The following is a 23642-nucleotide window of genomic DNA, read 5'->3' on the forward strand; positions in this document are numbered from 1 at the left end:
TATGTTATGGCCTAATTTGTCAAGCTAATGCCTTTTATGAAACACCATTCTTTGAAGAGCAGAATGGATTCCTCTGAAACTTGGACTACCAGCTAGAGAGGGCTCTCACGTTCAAGCAGGATCCTGAATCTTTTTGCATGGAGAGGTTAACATTCCTGTCATTCACAAAGAAAACTAAGCCAACACAGCAGATATTAAAGATGACAGCTAAATCCACAAAGGACTTTTGAGGTTACAACGCTAAATATTAGTCACGTCTCTGCTTAACCATGCATCTTTCTTACATAGCAAGTGTGTGAGCACTGTTAGGAAGAGGAAAGTGAACACAAGAAGCAGTACACAGAGCTCCTGAAACAACATGAAAGGCAAGTAAAATGGAGGTTTAATCTTTAAAAAAATCTCTTAAAAAAATAAATGTAACACAGACTTGAAACATAAGATATAAATCATCCCCTGTGACTTCTCAGTCACTTCTTTAGTAAACCTTTTTCATATGTCCATCAAGTACCAGGATTCAACATCTTCACATTACCTTATTTGCAAATTTATTGTACGAAGCTTATGACTGTTTCCAAGAGACACAGGAATAATCAGACCTAGCTTTTATTTTGCACTGCAACTTGACCCCAAGTCACACCCCTCCAAGGACCTAAACTGGCTTTTCTTTTCCATTGTAATAGTCAGGCCTAGCCACCCCTGCACAGAGCTGGGCTTGCCCTGGGAACTCAGGCGTGCTTATTATCAGAGAGTCTGGGAGGCTTAACTGGAGACCAGTCAGGTGCCTGGAAATGTGGGCAGAAGCTGAGCAGATTCTCTAGCAAAGGATCTGCATTTGGCATTTCAGAACCTGAAATGTCAATGAAGATGCTTGGATGAAGATGCTCATTCATCTAAGGTATTGCAATAAGGGTGTGGTTTAGGTTGGACATGTAATTAAAACAGTGTCTGCCACGCTCTTTCACAAAAGCTTGCCTTTTAAGAAGCAGCATAGTCTAAATTCAGAGGATTCAAATACAAATATATTGTCACTCCTGGGTTTGATGAATGACTTCCATGCTTCTACCTAACATCAGTGTTTTGACATCCTCCCTTTATTTCATTTGTGGGAAATTTTCATGTACTCTAGGAAGTTTGTGACCTTTTTCACCAGAGACACAAAACTTCAGATTTGACTTTTATTGCCTAGCTCCCGTTCAACTAGGAGATGAAGGGAGCACCTCTGCTCTTTCACAAGCTCCAGCATTTTATTTTCTTCCGAAGCCTATTTGCTGGAAGTGCTTACAGCACTTCCAGGAGCTTAGATTATGGTGAGAAGCAATAGTAAATCATGGTGCTTGCTTGGAGGCAAGGAAGCCGTAACCACAAACCTGACATGAGGTTGTAAAAACAAAACCCCTGCCTGTACCTAGCTCCTGTATGGAAATGAAGGGGAGTGGGGCAGAGGCACAATTGAAAGCAGTTTCTCCAAGTTGCCTTATCTAGCACAGGATCACCAGTCTGACTTCCTGTCGTAACTGCTTCATACAGACACATACCTCACTGCCAGATTTAAATGTAAAAAGAAGGGTGTGATGTAATTGCATATGAAAAGTAGTTTTATATATTACAGGACACTCTCCTGGGAATCTGAAATTAGTAATTCCTTGAGCACCTGATTTATGCACACCATCTAATTTCCCTGAGCAGAACCACTTTTCATCGGAAAGACGAAGTCTCCTGAAGTTCCTTGCAGACTCACAAGCAGGCAAAGCTGCCATCCTGCACAGCCACTTTCCCGTGAAGCACAAAGACAGCAGTCCGCAGAGTGCAGGCAGTGGTTGGGTGGGAATATTTAGCAGTATAAACAAGGGAACCTGAGGTGGGAAATGAGTGGATCAGGCCTCATAGCTGGGAAACCTAAGCCAGCAGGCAGCAGCTACCACATAACAATAATGTCATGGCCAGGGAAAGAGATTACGATGTTTGTAAAAGGAATCCCACTAAAACCCATGCTGGCTGTCACAGCACCCTTCCCATGCTGCTGCAGGTACCTGAGCATTTGCAGGCAGCAGGGTTGGGGTAGAAGCAGAGCCCTGTCTTGATCTGTATGTATTTCTATTGTCTATAGTGAGGACATATGTTTCTGATTTATGGCACGGCAAATGGCAAAACGACACTTTGAGTAATGCAAGGGAGCAGGCTGGCGAGGCTGCTATCATTCCCAAAATGAGCCGCTCAGGTTCACAACCTGGGAACAAACAGTCTGAATACAAACCACCTCACTCAGCTCTGGCGGAGGGTACAGGAGGGAACGCCGCCCCCTCGGCCCTGCAGCTGAACTTTTTAGGAAGCATCAGTGGTAGCATATTAATGACTCCTTATGGTAACGGGGGAAGACAAATGCTTAGGTGCATAGAGGGATGGAGGGAGGAGTGTGTGTGTGTGCGTGTGTGTGTGTGTGTGCGCATAAAAGGAGTCAGATTTTTCATACTTGTTAAATTCCTTGACATTTAATTTTGATCAGGAGAGTTTCCACAGTGTCAAGGATCATAAAGGAACGATTTGCTGCTGTATGTTACCATTGATATTTCGGCATGAATGAAAATTATACCATTCGGTGATGAAAAGAGCAGCCACTTGTAATAAGGAGCACCATGGAAACGGAAATATCATTTACCAAGAAAGGCTTTTCTTCTGAAGGAATTAAAAATGAGAAAAATGGTAACTGCGGGTGCCTTGAAGCATTAGCATTTTAAAAGATATAAAAGGGTTTAAAATTAAATTAAAAGGAGATGTCTTAACAATACTGCACTGCCATGAAGGGGGTTGTCCAGCAGATAAAGTTTTCTCTGCAGAAAGCAAGGAAATGAGGCTCTTGCTAAGGACAGCCTAACAGACTGGCTACAGATGTGGGACAGCCCATATAGCACACAAACCATTCTGTAAGAAATTACTAAGTTCTGACACAGAAGAGAAATCCAAAAAACTCCAAGTGTGAGCTGAAATATGCCTTTGTAGCGTGCAGTAACTGGAGGCGCTTGAATGGTGTTCAAATGGGAATATCAACTTTTTCTATTTTATTACCTTCAGTGCTTTGAGAAAAGAAATATCAGCAAGCTGAAATCCTCTCTCGCTAAAACTTCATAATACTTGAACTACAATCACATGCATAGGAGAAGAGCATACCCTTTTTTTATTTTTTAAGGAGTGATGAAGTGATGTCATGAAGAGAAATACAAAAAAACCTTCAAAATCACCAGTAAGGCTAGATTTTTGTTTTTCTGTGTCCAAGACGAGAAATCTTAAACATAACCCTTAGAAATTTAGCACTGAAATCATTCTGCAAATGAAGTTCCTTCCAGTTTGGATAGTGACATGAAATAGCCAGAATTATTAATCTTTTTCCATAATCTTAGACAGTATGGTCAATGAGACGTAGGATTTTAAGGCTGACTCATCTTTGCAATCGTACACTGTTTGTTCAGTGTACCCTCTGTCAATGATGCGCTTACCCTTCTGTGCAAAAATCTTAAAATGAAAGTGATAATGATGGTTTATACAGAACTTACTGTACTGTCTCTTGTTCTGACTCAAAATAAAGCTATTAAAAACCATGTACTGGTGCCATCCAAAAGCTCTACATCCTGGCACTCCATAGCACCCTGTCCCATACCAGCCTCCCTGACATCTGCACCTGAAAGTAAGCCTAGAGAAAACAATGTCTCTGTGAAACAGGACAAATTTATGTGATAGTTTAGCAAAAGTGCTTGCAAGGCTTGTTTCAGTAACCAAAATAAGCACACAGCAGATGTCAGGATTTAGGCCACTGTGGGGGAAATTATTTTCTTCGGAGCAGAGAAAATATGTAATTCATTACACTCCAGGGTAGTTCCTCTAGGACAGCATCCTGACTCTGACAATAGTCAACACCATGCCTGTGTGGCCTATACTTGGGACCTATTTGTGCCTGGGATAGCCTACAGCTAAGAAAAAGACTCTTCTCATGGCCTTCACAAGCACCAAGCAAGAATCCTAAAGTGATTCTGTTTATTTTTCACATCTATAGAAATACTTTGTCCTTAGACCCACAAGAAGATCATCTTCTAATGAAGTTTTGCCCAAGGAAAAGGAATTTCATGGTCTTCTATGCTCTTTGTGGATAAATCTTTACTTTTATCTATTTTGGCTTAGCAGCTGCTTTTTTTCTGTAAAAAACAGATATGAAAAAAATAGAAGTGCCTGTCATTCCTCCACTGTAGGATGAAACTAATTCTTCTTTTCTCTAAAATAACTCTACAGAGAAGTTAAACCTCTTGTCATACTAGAGTGCTCTTATTCTCTATCCATTCTCACGATCTGTGGAGAAGGTCTCTCCACTGCTGTTAGATCTTTTCAAATGATGATATCAAAACTACTCTTCTAAGGGACATTTCATTCTGTCGTACTCCAAAGAATTAAATACTGTTATTATGTAGTCCATTTTTTTTTGCAATAAACAAAACATAATGACAAGGTGAAGATGCAAATAACAGTACTTGCTCAACAACAAGTGTTACAAGTGAATGAGGATTGACATAATAGACCACAGCAGTGCAACTTGTAAAATGCAGATTATTCACTTCGCAGCTCCTCTGAAGCCATTATAATCTTATATAAATCCTCTTAGTTTACAGTTCATGGATATAGGCTCTACTGTAATTTAAATGATTGAAAACCCTTATGGGTTGTTAGTTAACAATATTCTTTTAAGTTAAATATCACTGTCACCATGCTTTTAAAATTCCAATATAGTCACAGCCAAATATCAAAAAGTATAAGCTACACTGTAAGTGATCCGCTTCCAGAATATCAGCACACCCGTAAGCACACCCATAAAAGAGCTACCATGTAGGGAACGGGTGTGAAGGGTAACAGAAAGCTGAGCGCTCGCTGGGTAAGAAGAGCCTGCAGCCTCCTCTGATGGAAATTCTGTGATCACACAGAAAGGGATATGCTCATCTACAGGAAAGATGCACAAAGCCAATTTGTCTTGTTTCGCTACAACTACTACATAGCTTAAATACAAGTCAGCAATTTCACTACTCATTAAAGCTGAACAATCAAATAAGACAACCCCATTGAATGTCTCATCCAAAAAGACTGTGTCAAAGTTAAATAAGTTATTTTGCTAGCTGAACCAAGTGGTATATATTCCTTTTCTTGAGTATGATAATACCATTGCTATTGATATTTTGACCATGTTGTTCTAAAGGATAAGTACTCCTGATGATATTGCATGTGTTAATAACTGTTTGTGCAGTTATAAAACTCCAGTCTGATGCACATGAGTGCAATAAAGAACATACTATCCTTGCAATTTTATTAGCCCATCCCTTTATTTGTGTTTTATTCTCCCATTTTGTATTTTATACCAGTTAAAAATGCTATCTCACTTTCTCTGTCAGTTAGTTGCCGGCATCAGCCTAGAGTTTTAGATGATGCTCTAAGAAAAGGTCACTGTTAATGGCATGTAGGGTGCTGCTACTGCTTCTGGTATAACACCATGCTCATCTAACACTGGTTTAGCACTCTGCACTTTGTCATTTTTGAGGCTCAGCATTAAAGGGAACAAAAGGGGCACAAAGAAGCTCATCCTCTTCTGCAGCCAGAAAAGGATGCACCACTGTACAGAACAGAACATCACACTGGGAATTAAACAAGCAATCTCTGCCATGTATAACTACCTGTAGGTAGTGGGTGTTGGCTTGCTTTTAAAATAACAGGAAAAATGACTGTGAGACTCCCCTTTTTTCTATATGCAGGATGTAACTGACAGTACCCATGAGCAAAGACCGCTCTACATCTGTGCAATTTCATAAGGAATTTCTTGGCTTCTGCTGGGTTTTACAGTGAGATTTCAGTGCTCTTCGAAACCCAGATTTAAATCTTAGCTCAGAATCACCTCCCCTGTGGTTAATGCCATTGGTAAATAAGGAAATAAAAGCACCAGCGTCAGAGGAAACCAGGTTTCTGTTTTAAAATGAGAAGGGGAAAACCTGTGAGCGGTTTGCCCACACTGCAAAACAGCATCAACACCAAAAGTTGTACAAACCACCCGTGCTTTCTTTCACAAAGAGTACATCCCCCACAAGGGCCCAAGGTGATAAATGTGGAGGCTGTGGGGGAGCCACAGTGACTGTGCCCTGTATCAAAAGGCAGGCTCTGAACCACCTCACATGGACATGCACTTTGTCACCTTAACCAGGTGCTAGCCCAAAGCATGGTCTGATAGCGGTTATCAGGGTTTTCAGGCATTGCGTTAGCATACAAAGAGACAATACATCACAGTTAACTGAAAAAATGCTTCTCAAGTCAGTAATTTTTACATAAACAAAACGTTTGCTGATTTGGCCTAGTATGTTTGGTGTGAAGGACTCAGAGTCCTGGCTGACATTGTAAGTGCATAGATACAGCTTTATCTGAACCCTACTTGGACAATTTTTTTTTTCCCCCATCTGGTTATAACTCATCTGGTGAGTTTCCTCACTTTTCTATCTACCATTAATGCACTGCTGTCTCACCTATTTTCCAGTAAATTCAGTCAGGCCACCTGCTTACGTACCACCAAAAAAGAATGAAAATATCTAATAAGAGCCTGGGACCTTCACTGCAGCCAAGAGAAGAACTAGCTTAGCCCTGAGAGACCCATGGTCTCTCCAGTAAAATACTGTATGTTTTACAGCTCTGGACCTTTAGCAGTACATCAGTCTTGCAAGAGATTTTTATTCCTGCAATGAATATTCTGCTGAGCAGCTTGGGGTTCCCATAAAAAGATACTGTCACTCCTCTGTACAGGTACTGCTATGTCCCTCAGTGCAAGAGAAATAGATGTTAAAGTAGTCTCACATGTATTTCAGGTGGTGGAAATGAAGGAAAAGGCAAGGCAGTGGAAACTTCGAAGGTTACATTGTTTTGTTGTTACATTAGCCTGCTGGTAAAGCAGATTAAGGTTTTGCCAACCACCACGGGAGACTGTGAATAAACATTTGTTTTACTTCCTTAGCAAGGCCGATTCATAGTAACAATCATTCACATAAACAAACAGAAAAGAAGAAAAAAAAAAAAAAAGGAAAGCAAACACACCTTGCACTCAGCAGGTTATCACATCAGCAAGCGAACTGAGCCACAAGGTCTGGAAAGGAGTGACCCGCTCCGTCATGATGCGATGCTGTGCGACATAAACTAAAGAGCTACTGCAGAGGCAGCCAGGGCAGCCACCACCCAAAGCTGAAGCCAGCATGCTGGCTTATCACATCCTTACGCCTCAAAGCCACCAAAGCTCTGTGAAACTCTGAGCCAGAGGTGCTGCAAGACTCTCCGCAACAGCCAGCCAGCTCCCACAAACCTGCGGGGTGCTTGGCAGCCTGGGGAGACACCTCCACTGCCGTGAGGAAGGAGGGAGTGCAGGAAGCTCCAGCTGAGTCCCCTGAACTTTGCTTCCTCAAAAGAGGTACCACAGGCTTAGCAGAGGATGAGAAACCTGATTGAGTGTTTGCCTCTGAAGTGTCAACTTCCATGCAGATGTTTGCTTCTTCCTTGTACACTCCAGGCAATAACTTCACCTGTACCCATTGTGACACCTTACATCATCAGTGTTAAACAGACAAAGGCAGTCACTTGTAAAAATCAAAATGTTGAAATATTTTCATCCCCTGTAGAAGAGATGGGGAGAAAGACTCCCTTTTCTCCACTACTCTTGGATCAGAAAAAATAAAGCTATGCATCACAGCAGCCCACACACCTGCTTGTCTACTCATCCTACCGGTCAGCCCACAGGAACCTCTCCCCTCCTTCAATGGGAGCCTGCCCAGATGGTGCATGTTCAGAGCTACATGTAATCTTCAAAAAGTTTCAAATGTTTCCGGAATTCTGAGAGATTTCATTCAGTCATTTTCATTTCAAGTTGGGCCTTTTATCTTAAACCACAGAGTCTACGTAAACAGAAAGAAACATATCAAAGCAATGGCTTCTGAAGTATTGCCTTAATGTGGACACTGCCTTGATGGGAAGACCATCACACAGGAAGCCTGCTCTACCAACCTGCCTTACCCTCCTCCCTCCTACCAGCATGCACAGGAACAGAACCACTACTAACCCTGCATCCTGGCATATAGCAGTGTGGCATTATGGCGTCCGCATTTGCAATTTATATTTTCCCCTCTCTTTTCCCTTCCATCCTCCAGCTATGTTTGCTGAATATCTTGATTTTTCAGGTAGCTGACTACCTTCCTGATTTCTGTACTCACATCTTTGCAATATCTTATTACATTCTTGAGACATAAAAGGAATTGGAATCAGATTCTATGTCAGACAATTTGGAGAAAAAGAACAGTGATAGCACTATTCATTTCAATGCACATACCCACAGCTAAAACTCAGGCTCAGCAATAGTGATCTGGCCCTGCATCTACAGCATTCATTTTTGTTCTTTCATTTTTCCACTCACTCACTCTTAAACATCCATGCTAGGCATAGAAGCTAACTTTGACTCTGTATGAAATAATAAATCATACTACAAAAATCAAATAGAACAGATAGAAAAAGACAACTACCTTTTTTTTTTCTTTTTAGTATGCCCTCAAAGCTTAGGTATGAATGCATTTCCTAGTCCTGAATATTTCCACAGCTATCAGCTCGACTTTTGTGTGAGTAGGAGCATTTTATACAAGGAATATAAATGATAGAACAGGCAATTCTACAAGTGACCTTGCCTTTTCTTCATTCAATAGTGAATTATTAGTCTCCTCAACTCTAATTTTATAAGACATCCTTATTGTCTTAATTAATGTTTAAGGTACATCTTTGAAACCTTTACAAATGCTATAGATTACATCAGCCTCTTTTCTAATTTACACATATTGACTGGCATATTAGTTTAAACCCTGTCACAGTAGCTCTTCACTTCAGTCAATTTCTAAACAGAATATCACATTTCTTTTTTTTTTTTTTTACATTAAAATAGAAAGATAATGAAGTGGAAGTAGGTGATAGAAAGACTGGAAGTCAGCTGAACAAATTCAAATGCTAAATTGGTGTTTAGAAAGCAGCTGCCAATGACAAAGATATTGGTGCCCAAAAACTGCACCCAAGGATCATCTCTCCCTCTCGTGGTGTGGAATTGCACCACAGGACTCAGCACTGATATGAGCACCAAAAAACATGGGGTGGGGAAAAACAAAAAGAGACTGTGCAAGAGAAAAGGAAAAAGAAATAACAACGTAAATTGAATGTGTGTCACGTACACATTCCTGAACATTACAGATTGTGATAGAACCCATTAGATCAGTCCCTAACTAAACGCCTAAGGAAAACATGCAACCTCTGGAAAGCAGTACACACACACAGCAGCCACCTCCGACTGTCTGCAGAGGTAAGGAAGAGGAATAGTGCCCAGTGAAATCTGCAGTCTTTTTGTTATCCCTGCTGCTGAAGCCTTTCCTCTCTGTGATCCCTATTCCAGATGACAGGTGAATTCATCCAGTGAGTCATCTTCCCAGACCCTCTGCTGTCTGCATATATTGCTCTGGTGAATTCAAAGCACCACTCAGACACAAAGTGCACGTGTCAAAGACAAGGCAGGGGCTTCAGATTTGCAGAGTGTCTTTCTGCATACATCTGGATCACTCCAGACTCAAACTGCATGGCACACCATGTTTTCCATCTGTGCTCTCTGTTTCCTCCCTTATGACACAGCGTTGCTGTTGAGGAGGACCCACTGCACTGGTGGGGCAAGGAACACCCAGGTGTGATAAAAAGAATTTGCGTTCAGCAGCCTAAAAGAGGGGAAAATAAGATCTAAAGGACTGAATCTCCATCCTCAGTTAATTATGAGATATTAGATATGGTAGCTAGTGTGCTAGAACTCTCAAAAATTCCAGGGTCAAAGAAAAGTCTGTGCTACAAGAGTACAGGATAATCCAGATTATCAAACCCAAAAATCCAATTCAATGTAATTGAAGTTAAAAAAAAAACCCAAAACAAAACCCAAAGACACAGCTACTTGGATTTTAATTCGGGTTACCAATTTCAACTCCGTCCTGACCTTTCCCCTGTTTTAACTCAAACTGCTAACACAGTTAGTTACAGCCCTTGAAACATTTGCATGTCTCACATGTGGCTCACTTAACTGCATCCATCCTGGGCAGAATCAACAGATTGTCAAGGTTAAGGCATTTACAGCATGTCTTGCGGGGGGTGGGATGGAGAGGGGAGAGAGAAGGAAAAGCTGGAGCTAGAAATCAGCTGGACCTGCCACAGCATCTGTTGCTCCAGCATGGACTTTTCCTTCAAGATCCTTTTACTTTAGAGCCTAAAAGTTCCACTCATTGACGTGCAGGACAGTGCAGCAGCAAAAGCAATATGTCCTGAAGGAAGTCTGGTGGCTTTTTATAAAAGCTTCTTATTCCTTATTGATTTACCACATTCCACATTAGGAATTAGGAGGCATTGCAAGAAAATCTGACTGCGGTACTGCTATGTCTAAGCTGAGATCATAGCTGGCCAAAGAGCATTTTCAATACTTCTCCCCTCTGGCTTTGTAACTGGTTTTGAATCCAAGCTGCCTCAAACTATCACCAAAAATTAGCTGAGATTAGGTGAAAAATTAAGTAATAGTTACTCCTTCCTACCAACAAGTTGTATTTATGAAGCATATCATGTCACAGCTAATGCCTACATTGCCTCCTACATAATATTTTGTCAAGCAATTCTCAGCCTGATGTTGTACCCATGGTCTTTCAAGTGACACAGTTTGGGAAGCTCCTGTGTACCAAACTATAGAACAATTAAAGTCTCCCAAGCTAGGAGTTTTAGTGAAAAAAGATTATAAATAAGAGCAAAGCAACTCATAACATTTGAATAACCCTCATAAGAGAATTTCCAGCTTGCAGCAAGAGAAGTAGCATTCTTTAATTAAAAAAAAATAACTCGTGAAGTGCAAAATATTAGTTCCTATACTGAGATTTTAGAAATCTGAAACCAACAAAAAACATGCATCCAAGGCATCTTAGTTTCAGAAATGAATTGTCAGTCATTTATAAAAAACTATAATGAATGAGTTGACAATGTGATGCATGTGCAAAGTAAGTAGTTAGCAAGGTTAGTGAGAGAAAAAGTAAAATTCATTTTATCAAGAACAGTTTCACGCTGGTGAGCCAGCTCCCCAATGAGCTAGTATTTGTCTATTTCTCCCTCTCCGAAACACACAAATACTACAGTATCACATTCTTAATTAAATGCTTTTTCATAGAATTTACAAAGAGCAAAATCCATGCTCAGATTTGTTTAAGTATATTTGATCTAGTAAATTAATTTGTTTTCTTTATTTGGCAGATTCAGCTCCCCTTTAATGGATTTTATAGTTCCGAAGACATGATTGTGAATCTATCATTTTATCCCTCATACAGAGTGCAATTAAACTGTGGAAGGTGGTGTTGGATTCACCAGTGTTTGGACACCTCATCTTCAGAGTTGCTTAGCAGATAACTGAGGGAATTTAGGTAGCCTATTATGCTGTTATATACAGTAAAATTTAGAAAGAATAAGATTTCTATTGAAGTGACACAAAGATAGCTGAGGGGAGAGTAATTAGAACATCCTCATTCTATGATGGAAAATAAGTATTCAAATGAAAAATAACCCAAGACACAAATAATATATCAAACAAAAAATGCAAATGCTCACATACAGACCTGGCTTTCCCTTTAAGGTAATCATGAATTCACATGAGAAAATGGGCTTTGCAAAATATTTGAAAGATTAGCATTTGTCTCTTGATTATCTTCAGACAAAATACCACAATGTATTCCTATAACTTCTGCACTGAATATTTGGCACTGTAGCCTGATGTGATAAAAATTAATTGAAGTCAAATGTATCTTTTATGGGTAAGTGGATAAGAAAGATTTCAAACTCCAGGTATCAAAGCTATTCTGCTTATATCTAGGCAGGATACCTGCATCCAGTGTCAGACTTAAAAGGAAGGAACTATGTTTATAACCAGATACTTTGCAAGAAAGGCTTGTCCAAAGTTTATCTAGCAATAAGACTGCATCCCTATGGGGAACACTCCCGGGTGCTAGTTACTCATGTAGGGACCTACACACACTTTCTTGTTCCACTGATGCCATATGAGACTTTACAGGACCAGGGCCTACAGAAGCCACACCCAGGGCTTAATAAATCTGCTAGAGCCTTCAGTTCAAGGAGTAGCAGTGTAGATACTTAAATCCACATAAACTTTTTTTGGTTCCCCATAGCCCATGGTTTACCCCCGACCTTGAAAGGACGTAAATACTCCAAAAATGAAGCCAGGAGGTGATACCTCCCGTTCCATGAAGTGGATAGACAAAAGGTGGGGAGAAGAGAAAAGGAGAGAAACAGAAGAAGAAAAGATGAAGTAACCCACCCTCCATTTTCACAGCAAGTTTGTGCCTGAGTCAGTTCTCTTGAGTCTCAGTTCAGTGCTTCAACTACATCATCTGTCCTTCCTGAATAAAGAGCAGTGATGAGGTGTGTTTGAAATTCTAGACAGCATAGCTGCAAGGAGATAAACTTCTGACTTTATTCCTTTTCTGGTGCCTAAGATAATCAATATTAATATTAATATTCCTCTTCAGAGTAGAGCTTGACATTAAATTATAACATAAAATTGCACAAAGAAACAGAGGCAGAAATGGCACAGGCTTGCATGCTCTCAATTAACATTAAAAATATTTTTCCTTCTTATGATTACTAGGAATAAGTAGTCAGGATCTAGATTGGTAGTGAGTAACAGAGCAATTCAAGATTCTGACTGATTTTGGAAGGGCAGTACGCATCCTAATGTGAAGTACCAAAAATCAGATGGCTACAAACAGCTAGGGAGCTGGAAGAGTTTTAGTGTCTTACCACCATTCCCCTTCCATCCATCTGCATCTCTATAATGCTTAGACACCCTGAAAAAACCTCTGATACCACATCTCGCTCACTCAGTCCTCACAGATGCAAAGTATGACTTTAAACTTTAATTAATACGAATGGGTGGTACACATTAGATTAATTAGACATGACACTCACATTATTTAAACCCAATATAAAACCCGATTATATCAAACATTTTGATATCCTGGTTTTACAAAATGTCTGATGCCATCAAGCCTTGGTGACTTGCTATACATCTATTGCTTCTTGGTTTCTTAGAAAAGAAGGAATAAATGAAGTGAGAAGAGCACTGGAAAAATCTAATAGACAAACTGACTAATCTCAGACCCCAAGGTCATAGCAAAGCAATTCATTTCTTGGCTTTTCAACAGCACAAGACATGATTTATCAATCTGAGACCAGGCTTATAAACACTATACATCTCAATAATATGTTCTTTGCACTGTGTAACTTTTTAAACAATGATAGATTGCCTGGGCTGGATCAAAGTTATTTTACAAACAGAAACAGAATATTTGCAAATGAAATGGCCAAATGGGGGTGGGGCGGGGGGGGGGGGGAAGAAGCAAGGGTTATGTCAAATAGCAGCCATACTTAACTGCAACTGCAAAGGAATCTAACTTTTGCTGTAAAATATTTTCAGAATTCACATCCTTTAAAAATCTCCTATTTATCATTTTATACAACTGAAATTGAAGACCTCTAAAGGAAAAATATTTTTTAAATTCAACAACACTAACAAAAATTTACACTGCCAAATAAATAATATGATTTTGAATTAAAGGAGGACTGTGAATCAATGCCTCTAGTTGCTCACTTGATCACAGACTTCCTCGAAGTCATTAAGGAATTCAAGTCTTAGCTTCCCTTCCCTTAAAACGAAATAGTAATTTCTTTCTCTTCCAACAAGAGCCTAATCTTTATAACCTGCAGCCTTTGGGTTCATCATCTGCTCATACTGAACATGCAGAACATAATTTTTAAAAGCAGGATTCTTTTTGGCCAGCATCTGACACTATCTGGCCCGACTTTGACGAGGCTCTGAAGACATTACTGCAATGTAAAAACACTCCTATGTTACTTTCTCATCTGGAGTCCGTCAAAATTCCTGACAAACTAGAGTGCTGATCTTGGACTCTGCTCTGCCTGGGAAGGGAGGAGGGAAGCACTGTTTGGGCATGAGTTGCTTTTAGGGTCTTGATTCAAAAAACTTGGTCTGTTTCTTGAGAGTACAGAGTGGATGTTCAAGAATACAGATGAGCTCAAAGACTATGTATAAGAAATGAGTTTGAAAGTTCAACATGCTTGATTTCCAGTCCTCTAAATTTACTGCTCCAGGCAACACGGCTCCTGTCAATTTTCAGGTGACAAATTCTCTCTCAGAGACCCGGCTGTTCCTCCATTCACTTATTATTTAGACAATACAATACGACCTCAGTTTGAGTAGGGCTGATCCTTATAATGTAAGAAAATAAAAAAGATCAAAGCTGCATGTGACGTGGCCGCATGAGGTTATTTTGGTGAAGCTCTGCTTCAAGGATTATTCAGATATTTCATTTCAAAGAGCAATCACTATTGACGCAGCACACACATGCAAAGCATAATTTTCAAAAGTAAAAGAAATTTGTTATTATACTTCAATGTTGTTCCACATATTCTCGATAATAAAACTATTTCAGGCTCTTTAAAAAAATTGTACATTAAAGCAACTGAACACTGCAACTAGAGCTTCTTGTAAAACAAACATCAACTTCATGTTGCTTCAGGTCCTACTAATGCTGCATGAGGGAAACACTTCAACAAAGAGGAATAAAGAAATGAGTCCAGGCTTACAAATGAGACATCAAAAGGGGGTTTAGCAGGAGACAGAAACAGCTACTTTTACATCTTATGGTAATTGGGGTTATAATAATGCCCTTTTTCTTATACAAAAGAAGAGACTGGAACATTTCCAAAGTAAGAATTCAGCACTACTTCCAAAAATCTGTTCAAAAAGTAATGGCATTCACTTTCAGATTTTTTTTTCCTTTTTCTGTTCTCCCTTCTATAATTTAAAGGGTGCTTCCCTCTCCACTTGGCTCATTTCGACTGCCTCTGTGTCAGCTCTCTCTATCTAGTATTTCAATATCACCTAGGTATCTCAGTGCCTCAGGCCCATAGTATTTATCCTATTTATAGACCTAAATCTGCAATTTATTGTGCCTGAGCAGACTGCTGCACCTACACAGACTCCCACAGCCTTCAGGAGCCCTTTCTGCTGGTACAAACAGCCACTCCACTGGAGCACAAAGGCAGCTTTCAGCTGGGCAAGGTCACGAGCATCCCCCCTTCCCCTGCCTCTCCTACATTTCCCATGGCACTTGCTGTACTCCGGCAAGCTTTCCTGGTGCCGCACACACCACAGCAAACAAAGCAATCCCTATCTGGAAAACTTTAATGTCTAAAAATAGATGTTTCCAGCTTCCTGTGCATTTCAGGATATATTCTAGGGCCCTGACCCATCTGTCTCTCTCACCCTCCACAATACCACAAGAGGAGAGAGGAAGTCGGGACTCACCACATAAAAAGGGGCTTAAAGGCAGGTCTCCACAAACTTGGGCCCTTGGCAGCTCCACTGCACCTCCTCTCTCTGCTAGAGCATTTCTGCATTCCCTTTGCTGTAACTGTCCTGTGCTCCCCACAAGTCTTTTGGCACACTTCACTGCGGGCTTGAGGCAGGCTGGTTAATGTGGGGACGGTGCTGATCATTCATCTCAGCACCAGCTGTCAGTTACTTCAAAAACTGCTGCACACCTGGAAATACGCAACTGTGACGGCTTCTCAGGCAAACATTTACCTTGGCACACACAGTGCAGAAGGCATCACTGTGCCCACCTCTGTCACTGTAAGTAATTTGCATCCCTAACCATTGACAAAAATTACAAATTGCACACCCGGAGCTCTTACAGACTCTAGGTGGTTCAAGCCTATACTTCCCTCTTCCCCTTTAAAAATAGCTACAGAATACCTCCACACCTTTAACATAAGGCATACAACAAGAATGAAAGACAGCATTTTAGTTAAAAATAAAAAAGCAGTTGAGTTCTAATGAATGCCTACAACAGCAACACGATTAGTGGCTCACCTAATGCCTGCACTGAGTTTGGTGGGAGCCGAGACGGTTGCCCCTGGGATTAGTCCACACTATTCCCTTGCCCTGTATCTTTGGGAACGGTGGCGGAGCAGGCCCCTGTTCAGCAGGACATCTTTCCAACAGAGCCATTCACAGGCGGCAACTGGATAAAAAAAATATATTCCAACTGTTTCGTTTATTTGCTTGTTTCAGGTTAACAGAGTCCAGAATCCCCGTTTTACAGTTGGTACAGAGGTCTCCATCAGCACAGCCAGTAACAATCCACTTGCCCTGCCATCACCTGCCACTTATTTAGCAATGTTTAAAATCCCAGTCTCTTCTACTGTATATTTGTACCTTTGCATGGAGAATGATCCCAGGCACCCTGCTGTAAACACTGGGGATCTTCCCTTCTTGTCCTCTCAAAGCGCAACCCCAAGAAGAGTGATGAAGAAAAGCTTTAACAGCTTTGCGACAACATTGCACATGTAACTTTGAGCTGCTTTTTCAAGAGCCATCCTGGAAAACACCGAACCAGCCAGACTATGTAGCTTGTCCCCTGGTCCTGCATCCCCACTAGCAGCACAATTAACTTCAGCAGCTCTTCAAGGGTAACCTGGAGAACAAAGAAGCTCTCCCAAGATTGAGGCAGAAAAGATAATGTCTCCCTCCCTCACATCACAGCTGCAATAAAGGAAATCCCAAAATCTAACCCACAGCACTTTTCTTAGTTGTGATACAACATGCTTCAATGGGTGCTTAGTTAAAAAAAGAAAAATAAAAAAGGAACTATGCCTTTCTGTCCCACGCAGCAGAGGGCAACATGTTTAAAAATATATGCTCATCTGACTCAAACCACAAGGAAAAAAAGTCAACATAAATCAAAAAAGCTGTAATGAAAATTATCAATAATTCCAGTTAATCACCATACAGTTAAGAGGACTGCAGAGACAGATAAGGATATGGAAAGTCTCAAAGGGTAGTAGCCATGTCCATGTTTAAAAACATCACACAGTATTGATGGTAACCACAAGATAATTTACAAATTGTACTGCTTCTAGCAAATGCTTTTGATCGCATCACCAAGACTCCAGCTCCTAACCCGTCTCCTCAGAATTTCCTGAAACAGTAGAAGTCTTGAAGCAGAATAACTTCACTCCTTTATTTAGTTTCACATTTCTTTTCAAGTCAGTCTGCCATACAACGATTTTTCAAAAGTAAAAATAAAAAAAAAGTGTTGTTTTTTTTTTTTTAAATGTCTACCTCCCCTGACTTTATAAAGCACACAGATCCTTGGTAGTTAAACCCAGATTTTCTACTAGATCATCTAGTCTGAGTTCCTGTGTGTCTGTCCCAGGCCTGGGAAGCATTAGCCAGCTGCTCTCCACTGAGCCAAAAGACTTGTATTTTACTAAAGAACAGCTTCTAAAAAGGTGTTCTGTCTGAACTTAAGGCTACCAGTGAAAAACCTGATTGTACACAGATATCTGTGCTAATGATTAATCAACCACCTTGCTAAATATCAATGCTGTATTTTCTACGTGCATTTGTCTGGTTTCATCTTGCAGTCTTACATTCCTTGGTATACATATCCTGATCACATTAAAGAGCCCATTAACACCCAAGATCTCTCAAAGACACTGAAACAATGGAAATCTGCCAGTCTTTCTGCCATCCTTATATTTCATCATCAATTTCTTTATAATTATTTTCAGGTCTCTGGAAAAAATACTGAACAGCACCAGACTTGGTCCAGACTTTGAAGAAACCAAATAAAAACCTTCTGTATGCTCTCCATTGATGGCTGTTTGGGGTATTTTGTTTCTTGACGTGTCTCAGATATGTAGCTTCATAATCTCCGAGTGTACAGTGTTGGGAGTCTTTTCAAACAGTAAGTTATTTAGTACCCATCCAGGTATGATATTTTAAAAACCTTAGGAAATTATATCTATCCATTAATTTTTAGTCAACTAAATTGTTAATTTCCTCAAAGAACACAATTTGACTTGACAAGGCATATTTTCTTTAATTTTTAGAAAAGGTTAATATTATTACTAGCCACATATACCAAAACATATCTACCAAAATAGACCTGCCAAATCAAACTCTCCCTAACGGCCATCTTTTCTTTCCATATTTTACAGACAGGCACTGCGAGAGTTATTCATCTCTAGTTTGAAACAGACTCCCACCAATATCCTCTGTTCGGCTTAATTGGATCGGATGCTGTGCTATGTGTATTCAAGATCCTGCAACTCTGAGACACCTAAAACAAGTAGAACTAAGTATTTGATTAATATTTAAACATAGCAAAACTGCCAAATATTGCAGCAGATAAGTTTCTTGGGCAAGATTTCCCTGACAGGATACCAGTAACTTCCACTAAAAGAAGCCACTGGTAGTTACTTGTTATCCTGAGGGGGAGAATCAGAGCCCTGGAGATCTACTTAGTTTTTTGCTTTCTGTGCACATAAAAGCAGAATACATAACAAGGTCATGACAGGCCAAAAATACCAAATCTTCAAGCAGTTGCAATTCAAATTGATACCAGATCTGCTGGAAAGCAAGAAACTTGACCAGCATGCAGAATTTCTGAAGATCACTACTTTTATAGCATTTTAAATTTTGCAACCATTTTTCAAAAGTCAAGAAAAACATTGGGTACGTACTTTTCAGGGTTTTCCACTTCTTCAGTAACAAAATTGAGGTAAAACCTAGAAAAGAGTTATAAAAATGTATTATAAGGCCTTGCTAGATTTTGATTGTGTATTTCTTTCCCAAAGAATCAAGAACATGCTTTTAGTTAAGCTCTGCTGTTAATTATAGTAGACTTTGCACACTGATGTTTGGATTAAGGAGAGTGTGAGATTTAACCTTCCCTCATCTCCACACTCAGGAAGGGAACTCTCAAGAAAAGACAGCAAAGCAGAGAAAAGACAAAAACTATGTGATGTCGGTGTGGAATTAAATTAAATCTTTTTCCCCAGCATGCCAGGCAAATTATGGTTTACCCTAATCCTATACACAAATGCACACACACACTCAAGTTCCATATTCCATTTGTGGCTGTAGCCTTTTAAAATTTCAGGTTATATTGGCAAAAATTCTCATCAGGGTACTCGGCAAGGACTTCTTAACAATAAAAATAAATGAAGCCTCAGAAAACCCTCCTAAACCCAGGATTTTGACACTAGTGTGTCATATAGAATCACAAACCCAGAGTGCTTATCCTGTGTGCTCTTACACAACCTCCAGCACAGGTTGCACTCTGGTTGTATTCCAGCGGCTTGCAAGAGACAGCTACATGTGGGAATTCATAGGAACTACTCACCAGGCACAGCACTGCATACAAAGCAACTGTAAGCCTCAAGGTCATTGAACCCTCTGTTCTGCATTTATTAGCACTAGGTCTGTGCATTGCTGCATAGCACAGATGCACCTGGCTCAGACACGGGCACAAAGTCACATCCTGGTTAATTAAACAGCAGTCAATACAGTGCTTATGCTGACTTTCTACTTTTATACAGGAAAACAAATTATATCTGACCCAACAGTGCTACAGTGAATAAAAAACTGGTACCTGATCTGGCAGAAAGTCTGGGAACTTTTCTCCATCACAAGGCTTGGACCAAATCTGGGTTAGCAGAACAAGCTAGCGCTGGCTCACGGTTTTAAAAAATGTGATTTTGTGACTGAGCATGAAATTATGTAAAAATAGATTTGCCAATTTGTCATCTTATACAACAACCTCAGTACTTGTTTCTAAACTTGGTAGTGCACAGAGCACAACAGAAGAGGTTGGGAGAGTTCAAAGGAGAGATGGCTTCTGACAAGATGTTCAGCTACCTCTTTCTGGTCTTAGTCCTGCTTCTAGACAAAAATAATTTGACAACCTTGCATCAGTCCTTTTACTGCTTCCTTGCATTCCTTTCTCTACTTGTCCCTTTTCACCCAGTTTGTTATATACCAAATAGTCTACATGTGCTCTTTGCAGGATGAACCCACACATATAAGAGATACTACTTTTGTTTTGTTCTTTAAAGCTGTATTGTTAAAACTTAATAGTCTCATAGGCTATGCATAAAATTCTGCCTGCATCCTGGGACACAACACCAACACTTCCAACACTCCTTCACATTCAGCTTATTGGGTTGATTTAGCCCCATGAAACTGATAGTGCGAGGGTATTGACACTCCACTTAATGGTCAGCTCTTCTGTGCTCTGAGGCAATCAATGTGAGCTGGTGACAAAGACAAATAGGCAGCTGGGAAGAACCACTAGCCAAATTAGGTCTTTTCCTACTAATTTCTTTTATCAGTGCCAAATAAGAACCTTGGAATAAAAGTCAGAAGGTGTAAAGGAAAAAACAGAGAAGATTGTTATTGTAGGGGTTTGGAATGTTAGGTGGAAAATGGAGAGAAATGGCAAAGAAGCAACAAAAAACCCGTATTTTTGATGTAGAATTATACAAGCTCTGCCTCAGTGATGAATAATATTAAAAGAGCTTTTAAAATTGCCTTTATACAAAAACATACAGTTAGGTTAATACTTTAAAAGGGAGAAACCATCACATGTATGGATATGAGAGACAGAGGTGGTTATATGAGAGGGAGAGGGAAGAAGGTAGAGACTATCCGCATAATGAGTTCAATTTCTTTGAGGCTTCAGAATGCCAGGCTCTTTTCTTATATATCTATCACAGATAAAGGCTTTGGACTCTCTTGGGTTTCCCCCCCCACCATTTAATATAAAAGTTCTTCAGTACTTCAGTGTGCATGTTTATAATGCTTCTGCAGCTGGGGAGTTACAGACAGGCAGAGAACTCAAATGCTCTGCCCATTGTCCCTCCAAATTAAATAAATAAAGCCCTTATCTCTCAGCCCTTGCCTTTTGTGCGAGGCAAAGAACTTGGCTGCCTATGAGGCTATGGAAAGGAAAGACCTGCAGACAAAGTTATCTTAAAATAAGCCCACTCTGTGCACTGTAGTCTTTTTTTTTTTTCCACCCACACTGCTGCTGCAAAAGCACATTGGCACGGTGCGATGTGAAGCCCTCACTAAGCATGAATAAATTGTAAGGCAGATTCGAAGACTGGCGGCACCTTTCAAACTGGCTGCTGCATACTTTGGTGGGGGAGAGGAGAAGAACTTGAAAGAAAGTTCTGAGCAGGGTACTTGAAGGCAGATTCTCATACCTTTGCTCCCAGTCAATAGCACTTGACTTCTATGGAAGCCAGTTGCACTTCTTGTTAAGTGAGGTCAGTCCTCCCAGAGCAAGAGGCATAAGAATCTAGGTTTTTACCTAGTTTTGCCATCTATACTCGTATTATCATGGTTCACTTCTCATTCTTCAAATACTGCTTTTACAAAGCAAAGGCGGAGGTCCACACAACTTTGTAACAGTTCATAGATTTGTTTTCCATGTAATTACTGACTCGTTCAACAAAAATTAAAAGTTTCGTTATGACTTTAATTCTTTTATCAAAATCCCTGATGAAAATTTAAGAACATTCCTTTCTTTTGCCTTTATTTCTAGTCTTAAGAACAGAAATAAGAGTCTGATTCTTGAGTGTTCAGTGCATGATTACCTATTGTACACTGGAGAAGAAAAATCTTTCCTTTGTAGAGCTGCTTGCAGAATACTGAGCATACGGAACAGTGGTGAGATCTACTCTTACTACATGATGTAGTTTGGCAAAAGATGTAGAACATGCTACTCATTTCTTCATATAAATAAAGGTCTTTGTTAGAGCATATTACTGTTTGGTTGTAGAACAAATACTTACAGGTTTCAACAACTTACCAGCCTGAATAGGCATACATTCCTGAATAGAAAGCAAGTGGTAATCCCATAACACTGGCATCATTCCCCGCAAAGGCATTTTTAAAGTGCTGTGTTTCTCCTGCAACATCAACAAAAACAATATTGAAAAATATGCTCTTTGGTCACCTACTACTTTAAAACAAATAAATATATCACACCATGGAACATTTAATCACCCAACAGTTCACTGACCTCAAGTTCTGCCCTTGACCTTAATTTCTGACCCCACCCTTGCAGCTGTAATCTGCCAGCAACTGTAAAAGGTTTTGTGGTGTCCCTAGTCATGCAATAGCAGAAGTTGACCTATTCGTTTTTTTCAAAGCATTCTGAGCTTGATGACACTCACTGCACTGTCATCTCCAGCAGTGATTTACATCAGTATGAAAGAGCAGAATGAGCTCCATATTTTTTGCTGTGGAAAATTTCACTTGTTTAACATTTTAATCAGAAGGAACATTACTAGCGTTTCACTCACAAGCAACAATTTTAAGGTAAACAAACCCAATGTTTTAAACATTTCTACCACGGAAAAAATTAGTAACTCCCTACCACGTTAGGGAACTACATACTTATAAGTTATCTAAGTAAGAATTACATATCTATAAATGTAAACATGTAAGAGTTGTATTACACTCTTATCCATTTACAAGGTTTTCTATGTTTTGCAAGACGTCCCTACAATATCTCAGATTTCCCAAGAAGCAACAATCCCTCCACAGAAAAGGAGCAGGAAGAAGGAGAATTCATTCAGACTTAGAATTAGCAATGAGTCAAATCCTCTACCATTTACTCGTTTTTTACAGAGCCCTCAAACAATATTCCCACTGAAGTAGAGGCTTTTTTGGGTAAGAGTAGAGCTGTGGATAAAGGAAGGTCCCAGTGGGGCATCAGGGACACTATCTAAGCTACTTAGGGGCACCAAACCCCACCAAAACCTGGGTCTGATCTGCTCCAAAGGTCTAAGAAAAATGGGGCAGATGGGAACAGAGAGAAATTTTGCACAAGAAAGGAGGTGAGGGAAGAGGCATTACAACTTCCAGAAAGGAAGTGAAAAACATGAAAACAGAAAGAGTGAATCAGCAGAGCACTACACAGGAAAACTTTTATTTCAGAGTTTATTGCTAACCACAGAGAGTTGCCTGTCGCTGAGAAATTGAGCTCACTGCAGAGCCTAGCTGTGCTGTTGACTCAGATGGGAGGCTTTGTGAAACATCATAAAAGAGCATCCCCAGGGACAGAACCAACAACTGTGATAATTTTTGTTAGATAAAAATCTGCCACTGATTCATTAAAACGTGCTCCCCATTCTGACCCTCTGTGCTGAATGGCTCCTTGTGCTTTGCGTAGTTATTGTCTAGCGTTATTGTAACGAGAGTGAGCTGGGGCTTGTCACCATCTAATACCCGCTGCTGATAGGGTTGTAATGGAAAAGCCTCCTCAGGTAGCTGAGCATATGTCAGTGAAAAGAGCTTCTCTGCCAGCATGGCTTTACCCAAATGACTTCCAGAGAGCCAAGGAAAGGCCTGATCAGTTGTGTCCATGCTGGGTGCTGCCGGGGGGAGCAAAGGTGTGTTTTCACACTCCTTGCTTATGCAGCAACATTGATAGAGTCTGTAGAGTAATTCTGGCCCTTCAAACACTTCTGCTTTCCTTTCCTATGCTTGGGTTAGCCCCAGACTATTACCTTTAGCTGTATGCTTTAGTTTTTCACTTGGAAGAAGTAAAGCACGCATGCAGCATGAGCATCCAGTACTTGCAGGCAGGAAG

At 40.2% G+C, this 23642-nt stretch overlaps 1 protein-coding gene across 1 annotated transcript in view; it reads right to left on the bottom strand.

Moving 5' to 3' along the window:
• The window catches only part of SLC7A11 (solute carrier family 7 member 11), a 60384-nt gene that overhangs the window by 20875 nt on the left and 15867 nt on the right, over window positions 1–23642 (bottom strand). Inside the window, exons 5-6 of the mRNA XM_074865170.1 lie at window positions 21855–21954; window positions 18721–18765 (exon numbers count right to left, since the gene is read on the bottom strand). Of these exons, the coding sequence (XP_074721271.1) occupies window positions 18721–18765; window positions 21855–21954 (145 nt within the window). The remainder of the gene's footprint in view (window positions 1–18720; window positions 18766–21854; window positions 21955–23642) is intronic.

This window comes from Strix uralensis, chromosome 4 (assembly GCF_047716275.1).
Source record: "Strix uralensis isolate ZFMK-TIS-50842 chromosome 4, bStrUra1, whole genome shotgun sequence".
Classification (NCBI taxonomy): Eukaryota; Metazoa; Chordata; class Aves; order Strigiformes; family Strigidae; genus Strix; species Strix uralensis.